An 18814-nucleotide genomic window follows, 5' to 3' on the forward strand; every position below is an offset into this window, starting at 1 on the left:
ATGGCATTACATATGAGTATTTTCTTTCTCGCCACTAAATGCCTCCAATTTGCCTCTTTGCACTGGAATAATAGGCATATTAAAAAAAAAAAATATTTTTTAAATGGCCATCCAAAATATGGCGCATTTTATTTAGAACCAAAATCAATGCACATTATGTGTTAATAATTTCTAGAAATTGCTGCAAACACAGCCAAACGTCTGTCCTGATTAATCTTATTCAAATATGTTCACAGCACGGAGTTTTTGGAATTATTGAGAGCTCCATGAACTACATGACCGTGTGGCACGAGATCAAAGCATGTCACAACTCCTTCTCAGCGGTTCTTGGTACAGCGATATTACTCTGCAATATGCAGATATGTCGTACACATTTGTGTCTGTCATTTTGTTGGATGTCATTTTACACAGTTGTAGCTATTCACATTCAAAACACGGGTGTTTTGATCATTGTCTGTGTGTGCAAATCGCATATTCAGCTTCTCACATCAGAGCTGCGAGTTCAAATTTCAACTTACAAATACGAATATTATAATGACAAGCTTTCACGTTCAAATCAACAAGCTCTCGAGTGTTGCCTCTGTTTTACCTTCATACAGTATTCTCTGTAAGCTGGCAAGTGCAATCATTTAATGTTCGATTGCAGCTCAAAATTAAGCTTCTTTTGTTCATTTTAAAGCAAACTGGATTTTTCATCTTATTTAATGGCAAATAACTAATGCAAATTGGATTACCACAAACGATCTGTGCTGAATTGGTCTGGTCTGGTTCTGTTCATCATTGATTGGATGAGAACCGTTCAATATTACTGGCTGTGGAAATCAATGGGTGTGACTATACTATACTATAAGCAAAGCGGCGTAAGTGACGCGCGCTCTGCGCAACCAAAACGGCGTTTTTTACGGCGTTAAATGGCAAAATGAACGGCGTAAAAAGCGGCGCTTTTCTTGCACACTAAAACGCCGTAAAATACGGCGTCATTGACGTATTTTCGCGCGTTTTTTACGGCGTTTATAGTCACAACAGCGTATTTTGCGGCGCCAATGCTGTTTAAAACGCCGTATTTAACGGCGTTTTGTATGTAAACGCGATTCAGCTATGGCGTAATTCTGACCCTCTTGGCTTGCCATAATAATGCACTGTGAGTCGCGCGCCGACTGAATTCCCGCGTCTCTCCAGACGATGGCGCCCCGCAGCTGAATCATCCATCTGTCATTTTACAACGCGCTCGTCCACTGCGTAATGCAGCGTACAACACAGGTACAAATTTGTTGTAAATGGATTATTAAATTGTTTTAACCAAGGTTTATACATAAACTCCTTGACATAGTTCAAGATAAATCCTTTAATCTTACTACTCGAACTGTCCGTTTTAAATGATTGTTAAACAGTAAGCAATACTATGCAAAAGCGGCAGTCCTTCCGGTGAACTTAGTGTCCGAATTCACTCACTCGTTTTCATTCACTCCTTCAAGTGAACTGTACGAGTGGACTAATGTAGGGAATAGTGAATAGGGTATAGGGGGCGATTTCGGATACAGCCCTAGTCTGCATATTACGGTACAATCAACAGCCTGAATGTCACTTTCCAACCTAAAACCCCGCCCCCTTTGGGCGATCTCAGTCAGATTGAAAATCGCCCCAGCCGGTCTCATAGAGTTATATTGTGAGATTTTTTTTTTCAAATTTTGAACCCTACAATGCATTTCAATGGGCACCGGGAGGGCTCGCCCCAACGTGATTTCGTAATACGCACTGATGCGTGCTCGAAGATGTACAGCAAGCACGCGTAGCGAGACGTCTGAATGCATCGGCCATGCTTTCAATGGAAAGGGAACTTGTCAGGAACATGCCTGATTTTAATGAGAGGGTAATTGATCACTTTGCCTGCTTAAAAGAGAAGCGAGCAAAATTTCAATACAAGTGATGTGTGTTATTAAATGGTGAATTGTTTATGTTATCACGGCCGTAGCCAGCTATGAGGTCACCGAGGTCCGGACCTCGGTCATTTTTTATATTCAAAAATAAAATGTCAAGCTCTTCGAATGATTATTTAGCCGTTTAAACCACCTCATATCACATGAGTGTTTGCTGCGAGAAGCTAGCGCAGTGAAAGGGGCTTGAGAACGCGTTGAGTGAGAGCGCGGGTGCAGCAGCCTCCGTTTGTTGCCAGATCCACCTATTATACGTGTTTTTTGACTCGTTTGTCCAATTTAGTGTGACACTTTGGGACGTTTATAAAGTGGAAAGTTGAACGTTAGTTTTATGTCAGTGTCATTATTCTAACGTTATTTTTATAACTTGTTATAAAATAAAAATTCCCTCAGCTAAAAAAAACGAACTTTCCATGTAAAACATTATACTGAATAAAAAATCTTTCACAATCATCTACATGTCTGTCTATTTTGAAGTTTAGGCTATATGTAGTGCATTTGTGGGTGTTATTATAGCACAATTCTTAACACCTCACTAATTTTCAAACCCTGGTTATGGCCTTGTATGTTATATGTTGTATTCTCCAAATGTTGAATTTTAAATAGTTGTATTGATTGCATATTGGCAGCCAAATTTATACTGAATATGTTCTGGAAAGATTTGATTAATTACAGTTTTAATATGAGAAATAAAAAGTCTTTAATTGTAAAGCAGTATGGCTTTTTTTTTTTTTACTCTTAGAGGGCAAACTAGTTGATGACAATGTGTCTCTTGATGGCCATGGTGGAAGTGTTTCAGTGTATTTGAGACCATTGCGATAAATTTAATATAGCTATTCAAAATACTGTACAGTTTGTACAATTCATGCCTGATGTTGCCATCTAGGAACAGGGAAACCAAATCAAACAATGCAATGTAATGCTGTAAAGTTGGCTATCTGAATTTTATCATAATTTTACCCATTAAAGCGGTTATCTTTGCCAAAATCGGAACAGTTGCCCCCCCAGAGATATTTGTCAGGAGCCGCCACTTTGTCATTCCAAACCCGTAAAAGCTTTGTTCATCTTCAGAACACAATTTAAGATATTTTGGAGGAAAACCTGGGACCTTTGTGGCTGCCCCATTGACTGCTAAGTACATAACACTGTCAAGGCCCAGAAAAGTATGAAAGACGTCGTTAAAATAGTCCATCTGCCATCAGTGGTTTAGCCATAATTTTACGAAGATACAAGAATAGCTACTTGTCAGCTGCAACACACGGATACATTTTCTGTTTATTTACGCTTTGATTCGAACGAAAAAATCGTATCCGCGTGACGCAGCTGACAGAAAACAGACATGGTTTAAGTAATTAATGATAAAATTTTATTTTGGGGTAGAGTAACCTTTTAAGGAACTTTTAAGGATTGTTTTTTTCCATCTCTAAAACGCTGAGTAGCCTATTATGTTCACTAGTTGCGTTTCTGCATTTTGAGGATAAGTCCTGTAGCCTAAACCGCCAGGCCAGCGGGCGGTGCTGTTGTGTACGCAGCGATCATCCTCTGACTGCTGTCTGCAGCGCTCCCTGCTAACCAGCTCTCCTGCAGGTCAGCGCCTAGCCGATAGCTGACCACTCTGGTGCATCATTGTATTCCAGAGTATTGTACCAACGACTGGAAATGAGCGGGATGCCCGGGACGAACGTGATTCAAATCACTAATTTGTCGTCGGCGGTGAGCAGTGATCAGATGAGAACTCTGTTCGGCTTCCTAGGGGACATCGAGGAGCTGCGACTGTACCCTCCTGAGTGAGTCACAACAACAACAACAACATTACACACTCTCTCACTCGCCTGAGAAAGTCACAACAAACCATACATATCGGACACACACATCCCAGACAAACATATCATATACCATATCATTTAAATAAACATATCATACCACTCAATAGTGATGACAACGTAGCATCAGCATCACACATACACACGCACACATTAAACATAACTACATAACGTTATGTAGTGGTGGCCAAAATAATTAAAACACGAGTATTTTCACCAGCTAAAAATGGTTTTAAGTCAGCTATTTATATCTTTTGCTGTTGTGTGTCAGTAGAAAATATCAGTGTAGATTTTCAAAAATGTTGCCATTAATTGTAAGAATTAAGTGAAATTTTTGTTTGCACAAGGAGTCTGACAACAGCCAGTGCTCCCCACGCAGAGATCCAATCTCATCATCATCCAGTCTGTGTGGAATGGCTTGAAGAAACGGAACAAACTGAGACAGACTAAATCCAGAAGAACTGTGGCAATGTCTCCAAGATGCTTCAAGAGACATACCTACAAAGCTACAATACCGATAAAAGTTGTAGGCACTTGTGTAAAAAAATGTTGTAAAATGAGTATGCTGTAAGTAATGTCATAAATATTTTCTCATTATCAATTAACTTTGTTAACTAAATTAATCAACATTTGGTGTGACCATCCTTTGTGTTTAAAGCAGCTTTTGCCCTAGGTGCACTTGGGCATAGTTTTTTAGGTAGGTCTCTTGAAGCATCTTGGAGAGGTTGCCACAGTTCTTCTGGATTTTGTCTGTCTCGGTTTGTTTTGTTTCTTCATGTCATTCCAGACAGACTGGATGATGATGAGATCAGATCTCTGTGTGGAGCATTGGCTGTTGTCAGACTCCTTATGCAAACAAAAAACACACTAGATTATTACAATTAATGGCAAAATAAATGTTTGAAAATGTAAACTGGTGTTACATGCTGACACACTACACCAAAAGATAGAAATAGACTGAAACACATTTTTTAGCAGGTGAAAATACTAATGTTCTAACAATTTTGGCCACCACTGTACTTTTTTCTCACATATGTATAAACAACATCCATACATATTGAACACACTTGCAGAACCTATAACATTACTGTAAACACAACATAAACACATCATACGCTCACAGCAGGCCTGTCTTCAAAGGTTTATCAATTATTGTTAAAATTCAGATTCCCTAAACTATATGGAGATTTTACTTCTGCCACTCAAAGGCTGCACTCTATTATTCTGCAAAAAATGTCCACCAATCAGAGAACTGTGACATGCAGTTCAATGAACACTAGCTCTCGCTAACTCTCATGAAACACTGGAAATGACATAAAGTCAGTTTCTTTACTTTTTTAAACTACTTAAGTATTTTCACAAATAATGTCTTATAACTCTTAAACAAAGAAACCCTGTGGTAAAAATACTTCTGGAACCATGGCAGCTGAGAAAGTGGGTGGGCACTTTTGCACTCTATACTTTTTTTTGTACATCATGTTATTTTTTAAATTTATTAAAAGCATGGTTAGCAGACTTCTGAGAGTGCTAATATTTTAAACTTAAAAAAAAGTTTAATGAAAACGTTTTTGTGAGCTGAAATAAAAATAAGAACTCTAACTTTAACATAGTTAGAAAAAAGCTGAACTAAAAATATTTTTTTTGTGATTACAGATTTAATAACAGCAAAATCAGTCATCAACTCATTGTGGTTTAATTTTATAAGAAATTTATTAAGTTTATAAGATTTTATTTATATAATTTTGTTAAATTTTGTTTTTTCTAATATTATGACAGTATTTTATCTATTATGAATGAGTCATGGAATCAAAAGGAAACGTCATCATTTGTTCACCCTCATTCCAAAGCAGTATAATTTTCATCTACAGATGAATTTTGAACAATGCTGGTAACCAAACAGTTTGCGTTCCCATTCATTTCCAGTGAATGGTCGAAAATGGAAGTAAAAAGGGAACTGAGACTGTTTGGTTACCAACATTCTTCATGCAATAAATGAATGAGTAAATGAATATTTATTTATATATACAGTATCTCACAAAAGTAAGTACACTCCTCACATTTCAGCAACCATTTTAGTATATCTTCTCAAGGGACAATACTATAGAAATTAAACTTGGATATATTTTGTGTGCAGCTTATATAGCAGTCTTCTGAAAATAACTCAACATACAGCCATTGTTGTCAAAAATAGCTGGCATCAAAAGTGAGTACACAAGTGATAACAGCAGTATGTTGTTTAATCATGCAAAGCCACATGTCCTACTAATCATGCTTATATTTTGTCTGCCTGACAGGACCATACAAAGTTGTGTATCTTGTATTAGAGCAGTTAAAATTTTCTCATACTGACCACTGGATGTTCAACATGGCAAAGAACTCTCTGAGGATTTGAGAATTGTTGCTCTCCACAAAGATGGCCAAGGCTATTAGAGATTCAGTAACCGAATTACACTACAGTGGTCAGGGTCATACAGAGGATTTCCAAGATGAGTTCCATTCGGAACAGGCCTTGCAAGGGTCAATCAATGAAGTTGAGTACTCGTTTTGTGCATCAGGTGCAGAACCTGGCTTCAAAAAACAGATGCATGAGTGCTGCCAGCATTGCTTTAAAGGTTGCAAAAGTAAAATGTTAGCTTGGCAGTGCTCAGACAATACGTTGCACACTGCAACAAGTTGGTTTGCATGAGCGTCCTCTCAGAAGAAAGTATTTTCTGAAGCTGGCTCATAAGAAAGCCTGCAAACAGACAAATTGTACAAGAATTACTGGAACCATGTTCTTTGGTCTGATGAGACTAAGATAAACTTGTTTGGCTCAGATGGTGTCCAGCATGTGTGGTGATGCCCTGGTGAGGAGTATCAAAAAAAAAGAAAATTGTGTCTTGCCTACAATCAATGATGGTGGTGGTAGCATCTTCTGGGGCTGCATGAGTGCTGCTGGTACTGGGGAGCTGCAGTTCATTGAGGGAAACATGGATTCCATTATGTACTGTACATTCTGAAGCAGAACATGATGCCTTCCCTTCAGAAACTAGGCAGAACGACAGTTTTCCAACATGATAACGATCCCAAACACAACACCAAGATGACAACTGCCTTGCTGACGAAGCTAAAGGTGATGGAGTGGCCAAGTATGTCTCCAGACCTGAACCCTAGTAAGCACCTGTGGGGCATTCTCAAGCAGAAGGTGGAGAAGCAACATCCAGCAGCTCTGTGATGTTATTATAGAAGAGTGGAAGAGGATCCCAGCAACAACCTGTGCAGCTCTGGTCAATTCCATGCCCAGGATGATAAAGTCAGTACCAGATAACAATAGTGCTAGCATAAAATATTGACATTTTGGACAAGTTCACTTAGGGTGTACTCACTTGTTGCCAGCTATTTTGACAATAATGGCTGTATGTTGAGTAATTTTCAGGGAGCAGTAAATCTATACTGCTATGCTGCACAATACTACTCTAAAATATATCCAAATTTAATTTCTATAGTATTTTCCTTGAGAAGATATACTAACATGGTTGCTGAAATGTGAGGGTGAATGTGTGTGTGTGTGTGTGTGTGTGTGTGTGTGTGTGTGTGTATATGTATACATACACACACAGAACTGAAACTGGTTACAAATATTCTTGAAACTGAAACTGGTTATTAACATTCTTCAGTGTATATGTATTTTCAGAGTAAGCAACTCCGCAGAGGATACTTAACATTAGAGAAAGACACAGTCATTTCTGCTTGCTGCAATAAATCGCTGTTTTTCTGCACTTAACAAGTGGATTTGGCCAAAAATATTTTCAGAGATGATGGACAAGATGTTATAGAATAATAATTTAATGAAAACATAAAACAAAAATTGACATTCAACCTATTTTTGAAACTGAAAATGTCCCAGCACGACATCCGACGGGTTTTCACAGAAAGCAACACACACACACACACACACACACACACACACACACACACACACACACACACACACACACACACATATATAATGAATATATATATATATATATATATATAATATATATATATATATATACTAAAGAGGAGACACTTTAAACCCCTTTAAATTCCATTCCTGAAAATCATAGCTATCAGCCAAATTACGATAGCCATAACTTTTGTTACGTTCAAGCTATGGACAAAATAAAAACAGATTTGGAAAGCATGAACCCAGCTTTCATATAGTATTAAAATCTAAAAATGTAACGTTTCACGTGTTGGGTTTTTCCTAGATCACATCACACACACACACACACATTTGAATACTTTTATTTGGATCTAAAAGACATTACAAAGAAAACAAGATCCAAATACTCTGGGAAGAGTCTTTGACAGGGTGACAGATCTACAATTCATGACTCACATACTTGTACAGGTCCTTCTTTTTATGATACTCGGCACATTAGGGATAAAGGAAACATCTCCGTCTCCATATTTTCATACTCCCTATAATGGCTGAAACTGAGCAGAATTTTGCAAGCTTTTTTGCCTTCTCTTTTTGTAGCCCCCCTAATTGCATCCCGCTAATCACACTCTTATGGACATGACCCAAACTTCCAAATACCAGAATTATCAATCTACAGGTATATCCAAGTTGGAGGATGAGATCTACCAGAGGTTGATATTTCAATAGTTTAGAATAATAGCAAGTATTCATATACAGATCAAAACAGCAGCCCACCTCAACAATACAAACAGATTTCATAACCTCATTAACAATTACAATGTCAGGAGTATTTGAAATGTTTGTAAAGTACTCACTGTTAGATATGTTATGATGAAACCAGTTAATTCGTACAGTGCTATGCTTGTACACACACACACACACACATACATTTTGAGGTTGAGTAAATGATGACTATCCCTTTAAGAACTGCTTAGCTGCTTTGGACAGCAGCTGAACCACAGAGGAAATCCTCTACATTAATTTATTACAGCACTATTTTGAATAGTATTTTAACTTCACAAGATCAGCCTTACAGACTCAGCACTGACTTTACAAAGTTTAAATCTTGCTTTTTGATAACTGTCTAGACAAAAAACTACAGTCCTATGCAACATTACATCTGCAGTATACTCATAAAAAGGGGAATTAAATCCTTGTTTTTCTTTTCTTTCAGCAATGCACCTCTTTCCTTTTCATCCAAAGTTTGTTACATAAAGTATCGAGAGCCTTCCAGTGTTGGTGTGGCACAACATTTAACCAACACTGTTTTTATTGACAGAGCTTTGATTGTTGTGCCCTGCGCTGAAGGTTAGTACATTTGCACGTGTGTTCCATTTGTGTGCCTGATTATACAAAGACACTGACTATCTAACTGCAAATCAAACTTTTGAGAAGAGCAAACGATAATTGGCTTCCTGACATTATTTTGTGTGTTTTTGTGTCCCAGATATGTATGATAACCATGAGTCTGTGTGCTGAGGTATCACTGCTATCAGCTCTGTTTTATTTTGTGAGTTCAGTGGAGGTGGGTGGAGTGACACTAGCTCTCTTGTTTATCAGTTGAGCTGGAGGATGTGGAAATGATGGAGGTGATTAAGATCATACTTTGTGTTATGTAAACGCATCAGGACTGTGAACACGCTTTTAGTGTTTTGCTAAACTCGAGGGATTATTGCTACACAGTAGGGCTGGGTATTGTGACCAATTCGGCGATTCGATTCGATTCTTATTTTTATGGTTTCGATTCGATTCGATTCGATTCGATATCGATTAGCTATCAATATTTCATTTAAAATGTTAGTTTTGCAGACATGGGATCCATATTTTGATATAAATTCTGGTAACTGAAACTCTCCTACTTAAGTTTATTACTGAAATACACATCTACATTAATAATAGGGTGCACACAGTTGTTTATTTTAAACAACTTTTATTTTAAATGAACACTGTAACAAGAAGTCATAAATATGTGCATCCATTGTACACCATGTAAACAAACTGCAAAATGCGCATTACTGTAAAAAAAAAGACTGTAAATGTGCAACAGTGAAATCTATTAAGAACTTCAAACATGTTTAAGAAATAAAACATTTTTCTAAATTCAAAACGTTCCATTATAAAGCCCTTGTCTGCGTATACAAAACATTCTAACTGTCCATAAAACTAACAGTTCTTAACTACAGCCTTATCATTTTTGATCACCAGATTTTTCTGCAAAAAAAAGCAGCTGATCAACATGTTCTGATAGCTCCTTTGCGCTGTGATTAGATCACCAGCAGTTGAGAAAATTCTCTCAGCAGGAACACTAGTGACACCTTCAGGACGAGAGGTGAATATTCATATCCTCTTACGTGAAGCACGTGCATTAAGAATCGATTCAGGGATTTCCCGAATCGATATCGTTGGGTTAAACTGAAGATTGATTAAAATCGGAGAATCGATATTTTTTACCCAGCCCTACTACATTAGTTCATATTCATAAATCGGTTTTGCCCTTTGAATAGCGGTTTAACAATGGAATGATGCATTGATAGAAAATTTAAAAAGCAGAGTGAAAGGATGCCAACATAGCACAAAATAACTAAAAGTCACTGGTATGCAAGACTACTAGTGACGCTTAAATATAAAGTGAGGGAATCAATTATGAACTTTATGAAAAATCATGTTACATGTTACATCATGTAAAATTGAAATGTTTGGGGTCTTTTTTGAGATCTCTTTATATTTGTTTGATTTACAATACATTAAACAGTAATATATTGTAAAATATTACGACAATTTAAAATAACAGATTTCTATTTTAAAATGTCACTTATTCTTTTAATGGCAAAGCTGAATTTACAGCACCCATTACTCCAATCTTCAGTGTCACATGATCCTTTAGAAATCATTCTAAAATGCTGAGTTGGTTCTTAAAAAAATTATCAACAAACAGTGATGAAAGGTTGTCTACTTTATATTTTAGTGGAAAATGTGATACGTTTTTAAGATTCTTTAATAAATAGAAAATCCAAAAGAATCACCAGTTATTTGAAATCTCTTTGACTCTATACTTTTGATTGGGAGTGCAAGTATTACAGTAAAAAAATAAAAACAAACCAACTAATAAAAACATTTTTTTAATTAAAATATTGAATTTTTGAACTTTTTTATTTGATTACATTTTTAAGTAGCACTCCTAGACTATATCCATATACGGACGGTAATTGTTTCTCATGGGGGTGTAAGTTATTTTGACCATTTACAGGGGGTAGTCTGTGGTTTTATTGCTGTACGATTCCAGAATGTTGGTGTTTATCTTTCACCACCTGCGTAAAAATCCCTGGCCGAATTACCTACTGTTTTTTGACAAACACAAAAAACGTCTAGGTTACGTAGGTAACCCCCGTTCCCTGAAGGAGGGAACGGAGACGTTACATATGGGAACTCGCTTGAGAGTCCAATCATTTCTTATTCAAAAGGCCAATGAAAATTGGCGAGTGGCATTTGTATGCCAAGCCACGCCCCGTACATACAGGTATATAAGATGGCGCCATGCAGCCAGTCATTTAGGTTTTCGCTGAGGAGCCGGGTCGAGCCGGCGTCAGCTCAACGCCAGGGCCGAAGCAGGGGATGTAACGTCTCCGTTCCCTCCTTCAGGGAACGAGGGAAGGAAACAGCGGCCTTCTGGCTGACCGCTAGAAAAATACTGAGACATATTGCCACAACCTGCGGGGCGAAGGAGACCCAGCAGGAGCACAGTCAGGGACTACTCCGCATCTAGGCCTGACTGCGGGGCATGGAGGACCCAGGGTTCGCCGGAGGGAACATTCTGGGAAAATAGCGCACGGATCCTCGTGGGAATGGCGCAGCAAGCCAACACCAGCTGCCCTCCCGCTCACCTGAAGTCTATGTTAAGACACGGGAGGATACGGCCTCTACGCGAAGGTTATAGAACCTGGCGAAGGTATTAGGTGTCACCCAGCCCGCAGCTCTACAGATATCTGCTAGTGAGGCGCCATGAGCCAACGCATAGGATGAGGCAACACTCCTAGTGGAGTGGGCAGGAACACCTAAGGGGCATGGCTCTCCCTGGTAAAGGTATGGCAGGGAGATGGCATCTATCACCCAATGAGCCAACCTCTGTTTGGAGACAGCATTCCCTTTCTGCTGACCTCCAAAGCAGACAAAGAGCTGCTCGGTGCGTCTGAAGTGCCGAGTGCGGTCCACGTATATACGCAAAGCACGGACTGGACACAGTAGCGCAGAAGCTGGGTCTGCCTCCTCCAGGGGCAGAGCTTGCAGGTTCATCACCTGATCACAGAAAGGCGTGGTGGGAACCTTGGGCACATACCCGGGCCAGGGTTTCAGGATGACGTGAGAATCGCCGGGCCCGAACTCTAGGCACGTTTCGTCGACAGAAAAAGCGTTCTTTGTCGACATCTGCCATCTGAGCCAGAGTCAGCCATAGGTGTCGCTCCTGGACCACTGCTGTGGACATCACCTGACCCAGGGACCGCGCCGTGACCTTCGTCGCCCGGAGGGCGAAGTCGGTGGCAGCACGGAGTTCCTGCATAACTCCCTGGTCAAGATCACCCTCATGCAGCTGTTTTAGCGCCTGGGCCTGGTAAACTTGAAGTGTGGCCATGGCGTGCAAGGCATGGCGCGCAAGGGCGGACGAGCGTTCACACGCCCTGGACGGGAGATGCGGCCGATCCCGCCAGGTGGCAGCGCCACGTGGGCATAAGTGCACCGCAACGGCGCGCTCAACCTGGGGGATTGACACATACCCCTTGGGAGAGGAGCTGGAGCGTGGGCGAGATGAAAAGGCCGATGCCCATGGCGGCTCGGAGGAGCATAGCCGAGAGTTCGGCGTCCACCTGAGACGGGGCAGCAACCACAAGGGGGTGCTGGGCCGCCGAGACGTCCGCCTCACCCTCTGACTCTCCCTCTGAAGCAGCGACAGACATCTCATCCTCCTGAGGAGCACCAAAGGAGACGCTCAGCCCGGCATGTGCAGGGAAGCGTACTGCTCTGGGAACTCAACGGGGCTACGCTGAGGTGCAGAAAGTCGCAGGGCTTTGGGAGCCGGCGGCGCGTTCTGCACGGTCACTCTAATGTCCCCCTCGTGACACGACGGCCTAAAAGCATTGGCGGCTTAATGACGTGCCGCAGGACGACGAGGGGAGCCTGCTCGCGAACGAGCGGCGAGACTTCAGCGTAGCCATGGTCAGGCGTTCGCAGTGAACGCACAAACCATCCGTAAACACTGCCTCAGCATGCTCTCGGCCCAGGCATGTGAGGCAGTGTTCATGTCCAGCGAAGTGAGGAAAATACCACACCCAGAAGCGCACGGCTGGAAAGCCATCTCGAAAGAATGTCTTCCACATCCGTGAGAAATTCACTCTTTTATCCCGGTCTGCCCAGGGAGGAGCGCGGCACCACTGTGCACTCAGATGAGGGCTGCTCGCTGGAATGCAGGTGGCTTGTTGATCGCCGTGAAAACGGTGGCCTGCAGGATCCCGCTGGCGGCTGCCAAACGCTCTTTTAGATGGCAGCGCACCAGCGGGGAGAGAGTGTGAACTCGCAGGAATTTCTTTTTCTTTTAGTTTGTAAGGCTCGAGCATAGAGAGGCTCCGAAGCAAAAATCTGAATGACTGGCTGCATGCCGCCATCTTATATACCCGTATGTACGGGGCTTGGCATGCAAATGCCACTCGCCAATTTTCATTGGCCTTTTGAATAAGGCTCAGAGATGATTGGACTCTCAAGCGAGTTCCCATATGTAACGTCGTAGTGAAACGACTGTTGTGTCATAATTTAATTGCTGCCCGAATCCACATCTCTGAATTTACAAGAAGAAATCGATTCAAAATTCGTTGTTTAAATCCTTTTTGACCACTGCCAAACAGCGTACCGTAACTGTTGTACTTTCTAATTTGCATGCTTATTAATTAATGAAATGCTGGAAAGTATTTACAAGAACAGTATTTCACAACTGCTAAAATGTTTATTATATACAGTTAATTACAGTGTATAATTACATACAACTATAGTGAGACTATTTTCCTGTTTTTAAACTGGAGATATAAATAAGCAAATAATAAATATGATTATATTTTATAAAATATGCTTGAAATAAAAAGAATATTATAATAAGAAAATTATAATAAATAATTTAATTTACAGCAGACACTCATGTGACTGGCCACATGAGCAGCATGTTCCCGGGTTCGTAGGATCACAGAACTCGCTTATCCGCTGAGAATAAATCACCATTAGATTTCATGAGTTTTATTACTAAGGGTGCAATTTAAATTTATTTTTACAGACATCCACATGAGAAACAATTGCCGTCTGAATAGGGCTTTAGTGACCAATAATTTACAACAGTCTACCAAAACAATAGAAGATATTTAATTGTTATGATTTGTTATGAAAAAAAAAAAAACAGTAATCAACTTGAAGAATTGTAGAGAGTAACTTGTTACACCCCATTCTTTTAGTGGCCCTTTGTTCAGCAATATGTGTTTTAAAATAATAATAGTAGGTAACAGCATGAATGTTTGATGCTATTATTAATTGTTCTTGCCTGTCTGGTGAACATAGCCTTGAATTTTGATTTTTGAGTTGTTTGCTATATGTGAATTGTGAGAGATTTTGTTTGTTAAAACATTTACATGCTTTAGCTCACAGAAACTTTTGAGAATAGCCCACAGTGCACCATAATTATAACACAGTAACAGTAACAACTTTTCATTCTGGCACTTTCAATTATTAGGGTACAAATTGGTGTCCCATTATTTTTTTAATTTGTTTTACTTTTTTAACGCTGCAATGGCACAAATCTTATATTCTATTGAGATCTATTAGATGTTAAAGGGAAAAAAACTCAAATGACTAATTGTTTCATGCATTAGTCATTATTAATTGTTCAGTCTTGTCACTAAAGGTGTTTATAGCAAAAATAATAATTATGGAAAGTTATTTATTTATTTATATTTCTGCTAATATTATTATATATTTATTTAACTTAATAGTGTAACTACATTTCAGTAACTAAATAGCTGGCCACAACTTTGTGATACAGTAATTAAATATATATTTATATATACAGTCATGTGAAAAATTTAGGACAGCCTATTGAATTCCATGGTTTTCCGTATCAGGACATCATAAAAAAAAACTGGTCCTTGGCTAGTCTTAAAATTTGGGAAAATAAGACCTCAGATGAACAACAACATAACATTTGGAAAATAAAACCTCAGTTTTGGCAGTTTGCTGGTCTGGAGCCTTCAGGTGTGTGTTAACACAATGCCAAGGAGGTAAGACTTCAGCAATCATCTTAGAGAAGCAATTGTTGGTGCCATCAATCTGAGAAGAGTAATATAGCCATTTCCAAACAATTTGAAGTTTATTCACAAGTGGAAGACATTCAAAACTGACACCTCTCCTTGCAGGAGTGGACCTCCCAGAAAATTGACCCCAATATCAGACCGTGTTATGCTCAGAGAAATGGCAGACAACCCAAGAACTACACCTCAGATTCTACAGGCCTCAATTAACATGTTAAATGATAAAGTTCATGACAATACCATTAGAAAAATATGGGACAAAAATGGCATGTTTAGAAGGCTTGGCAAAAGAAAGCCTCTTCTATGTAAAAAAAAAAACATGGCAGCACAGTTTAGATCTGCAAAGTTGCATCTGAACAAAACAAGTCTTCTAGAATAATTTCCTTTGAACAGACAAGACCGAAGTGGAGATGTTTGGCCATAATGCACAATGCCAAGTTTGGTGAAAACTTAAGGAGCATATCAGCACAAACACCAAAAAACAAGCATGCTGGAGGAGAGCTGATAGTTTTGAGCTTGTTTTGTAGCCACAGGACCTGGGCACCTCACAGTCATTGTTATATCAAAGTATTCTAGAGTCAAATGTGAGGGCATCTGTCTGACAGCTATAGTTAGGCCAAAATTGTGTCATGCAACAGGACAATAATCCCAAGCACACCAGCAAATCTACAACAGAATGGCTGAAAAGAAAAGAATCAAGGTGTTGCAATAGCCCAGTCAAAGTCCAGAGCTCATCCTGACTCAAATGCTGTGCATAAGCAAATGCCCACAAACCTCAATAAACTAGAGCAACGGTGAAAAGAAGAGTGGTCCAAAATTCCTCCAGAACAATGTGAGAGACTGATAAAGTCACACAGAAAATGAATGCTTCAAGTTACTGCTGCTAAAAGTGGATCTGTACAGGCAATTGACTAACAGGGTGTCCTAACTTTGTCACACATGACCTTTTCCTCTTGGCTGTATTTTTCTTTCTTAAATAAATAATGATACTGTGTAATATGTCATGTGATGATGTTAATCTGAGAATTTATTTTCCAAATTTTAAGACCTGCCAAGGACCAGATAATTTTTATTATGCCCTGATACAGAAAACCATGAAATTCAATAAGGTGTCCTAACTTTTTCACATTACTGCGTGTATATAGATATAAGGTTGTGTAAATTGTATTTGCTTAGTTTGTTTGTTTAATCTTTATTGACAAACAAATAATAAAATAATAAATATTTTTTGGGCTTTTCTGAGATAAATTGTTTTCTTGAAGGTTAAGCTCCTCTTTTCACTGAGCAACAAACATGAAATCTTTTTTTTTTATATATATATAAAGAAGCTTCAATGGTATGAGGTGAAAGGGTGAGATCTTCTCATGTCTGCTGTGCAACCACTGGCTAACGACTTTATTTTATTTATTTATTTTTTTATTTTATTTTATTTTTTTTTTTATTTATTTATTTATTTTTTTTATTTTAGTGTAAACATCCGTATTCATTAAACCAAAAAAACAAACAAAAAAAAAAACATGGTATCTAAGCTTCCCTTTTGCCTAAAATGCTTGTCCTCGTGACTTGGTTCTGGATGGCTTACTACGTTGATTAATTTGGTTTCTGTATGTTTTTTCTGTGTTGATTATGTGTGCATATCAGATGACTAGAGTGACCCAGGCTACACTACTACAATAGCCTGACTCAAGGCTTTGTTTTCCAAGCCACTATACCCGCCGGGGCCCACGCTGCCTTCAAGGGGGGAATGTGACCAGGAGCGTAGCTGCTGAACCTTCCGAGATGGACACCTTGTCTCTTTTTATTTTCTTTTATTTTATTTTCATTTCCTTTTTTTATTTCTCTCACATGTTGTCCCTTTTTTGCCTCTTAGAAGAGTTGCATATTCATTGTGTTGTTTTTCTTTTTTTTTGTTTTCCTGTCCCCTTGTCCCTCGTCCCCAATCCCACAGTTGCACCCCTATGCCTGTCTTTGAATGCTGTCCGGGTTGACTTACCACCCAGTATTGGAGGGAAGTTTGAACGGTACAAGGGCAGCTCTTACTGATATCTAATGCATTAAGATCTCCTCCTCTCTCTCTTTCTCTCGCTCCTCTCCACTGATCTGCTCAGGGTTTTACTTTGGAAAATAATATATTTCTTCATTATTTAATGTAACCACACAGTGCCTCACAAAACTATTCAGACACTTCACAAATTTTCTGTTTTTACTGAATTACTGAAGAATAGTACTGACTGAGTGAATTTTTTCAAAGCACTAAATTAATTAAATGTCAAGTATTGTTAGAAAATATTCTTAAATGTTCTATACATTAAACCATTGAATGTAAATTATTATTATGAGTCATTTATCTAATTTATTCTTAATATTCCTAAAGACATTTTGTAGAAAAGTTTGTATTAAATTTCAAGCACGGTGTATAGTTATCTTTAGTCTGTGTTGAACTGAGATCAAGACAGCTGTTCTTCAAACACAAAAATGTTCATTTGTTTTAGCTTAAAAACTGAAGCTTGTTCTTCTTTCAGCAGGACAATGATGCTAAACATGAGGTATGTTTGGCATCATTGTCCTGCTGAAAGAATAACAAGCTTCAGTTTTTAAGCTAAAATAGGTTCTCTTGCAGTATTTTTAATGCATATTTTCTAGGGCTGCAAGATATATCACAATAAAATTGACATTGCAGTATGATTTAGTAGTTAGTACAAATATAATAATGGCAAAGGGAGCGATTTAATTATATAAAATAAATTTGCTTTGGATTTCGGAGTGAGAAATTAAGATTAAGCTTTGTAATTTTACATATGAAGTACTATGAATTAAATAACAGTATAATAGCATTATAGCAATATATTTATATTTATAATTATTATTATTTGTGTTGTCAATGAGGCCTGTGAAAAAGAATTTAAATTGGCTCTTGCAAAGAGTACACCTAAGGTTGAACATCCAATTTTTTTCCAAATCATTCAGCCCTAAAAGGAAAGTTTATATTAAAAAAGGGCATTTTTATTTTCTAAGCTGCTTCCCTACAAAATCACCCAGTCTTTCTAGAATTATTAATTATTTTCAAATTAAGCTGTTCAAGTCATCTGGTGAAAGTTACTTAATTTTTTAGGTGTCGCTGAAAAACAAAATATTGAATTCAGTTTTTTTCTCCCATTTTCTAAAAGTGTCAGGGTAGGATCAGTAATTCAGTAAAATGATAGAATTGCTAGTAAAGAGTGTTTGGAATTGCTTATTTTTGGAAGGCACTGTTGTTCAGTTCACTGTAATGACAATAAATGAACAATTCTTATAAAAGCTCACACCATTGCACATGTTTAACTCCATTGCATGGTTTTGGGGAGCATTGTCTTTAGAGTAGTACTGAAGTGGCTGAACGTCATTTGAGGTTTTAATTTAGTTCTTCACTTAACACAAAAGCACAGATATAGCAAAAGTCAGTTTAGCCATGAGTACTATAGTCACTGTAAGCACAAAGCATGCGTATAATGTTGTACCAGCATTGGATGAAAAATGATTTGTTGTAACTTTATTGTAAAGGCAACACTTTTCAGGGGTGACAGTTTGAGGGGGGATTTCTCAAAGACACTTAAAATGTTCTTCTTTTCTGTATCTGATGTTCTATGTGCTATTAGTGTGATGCAGCCAACATGAACGGTTGTCTTGTGTTGCACACCCTTTCCAACACTGCGACACGATCGCCCCAGGGAGAAAAGCGTCCATGCTTGATATCGTATGGTTCATGACCAATATGTTTCCAGTACAGGTGACCCATAC

General features: G+C 38.6%; 1 protein-coding gene across 6 annotated transcripts in view; it reads left to right on the forward strand.

The window, feature by feature from the left end:
* The first annotated feature begins 3480 nt into the window (after positions 1–3480).
* Positions 3481–18814, forward strand: part of srek1 (splicing regulatory glutamine/lysine-rich protein 1) — a 31394-nt gene continuing 16060 nt past the window's right edge. For 2 of the 6 annotated variants that reach the window (XM_073840357.1, XM_073840358.1), the window contains exons 1-2: positions 3481–3721; positions 8878–9011. In XM_073840357.1, the coding sequence (XP_073696458.1) occupies positions 3594–3721; positions 8878–9011 (262 nt within the window). In that variant the 5' untranslated portion in view covers positions 3481–3593. The other 4 variants (XM_073840361.1, XM_073840360.1, XM_073840359.1 and 1 more) reach the window with 4 other exon arrangements.

The sequence above is a fragment of the Garra rufa genome, chromosome 5 (genome assembly GCF_049309525.1).
Source record: "Garra rufa chromosome 5, GarRuf1.0, whole genome shotgun sequence".
NCBI classification, from domain to species: Eukaryota; Metazoa; Chordata; class Actinopteri; order Cypriniformes; family Cyprinidae; genus Garra; species Garra rufa.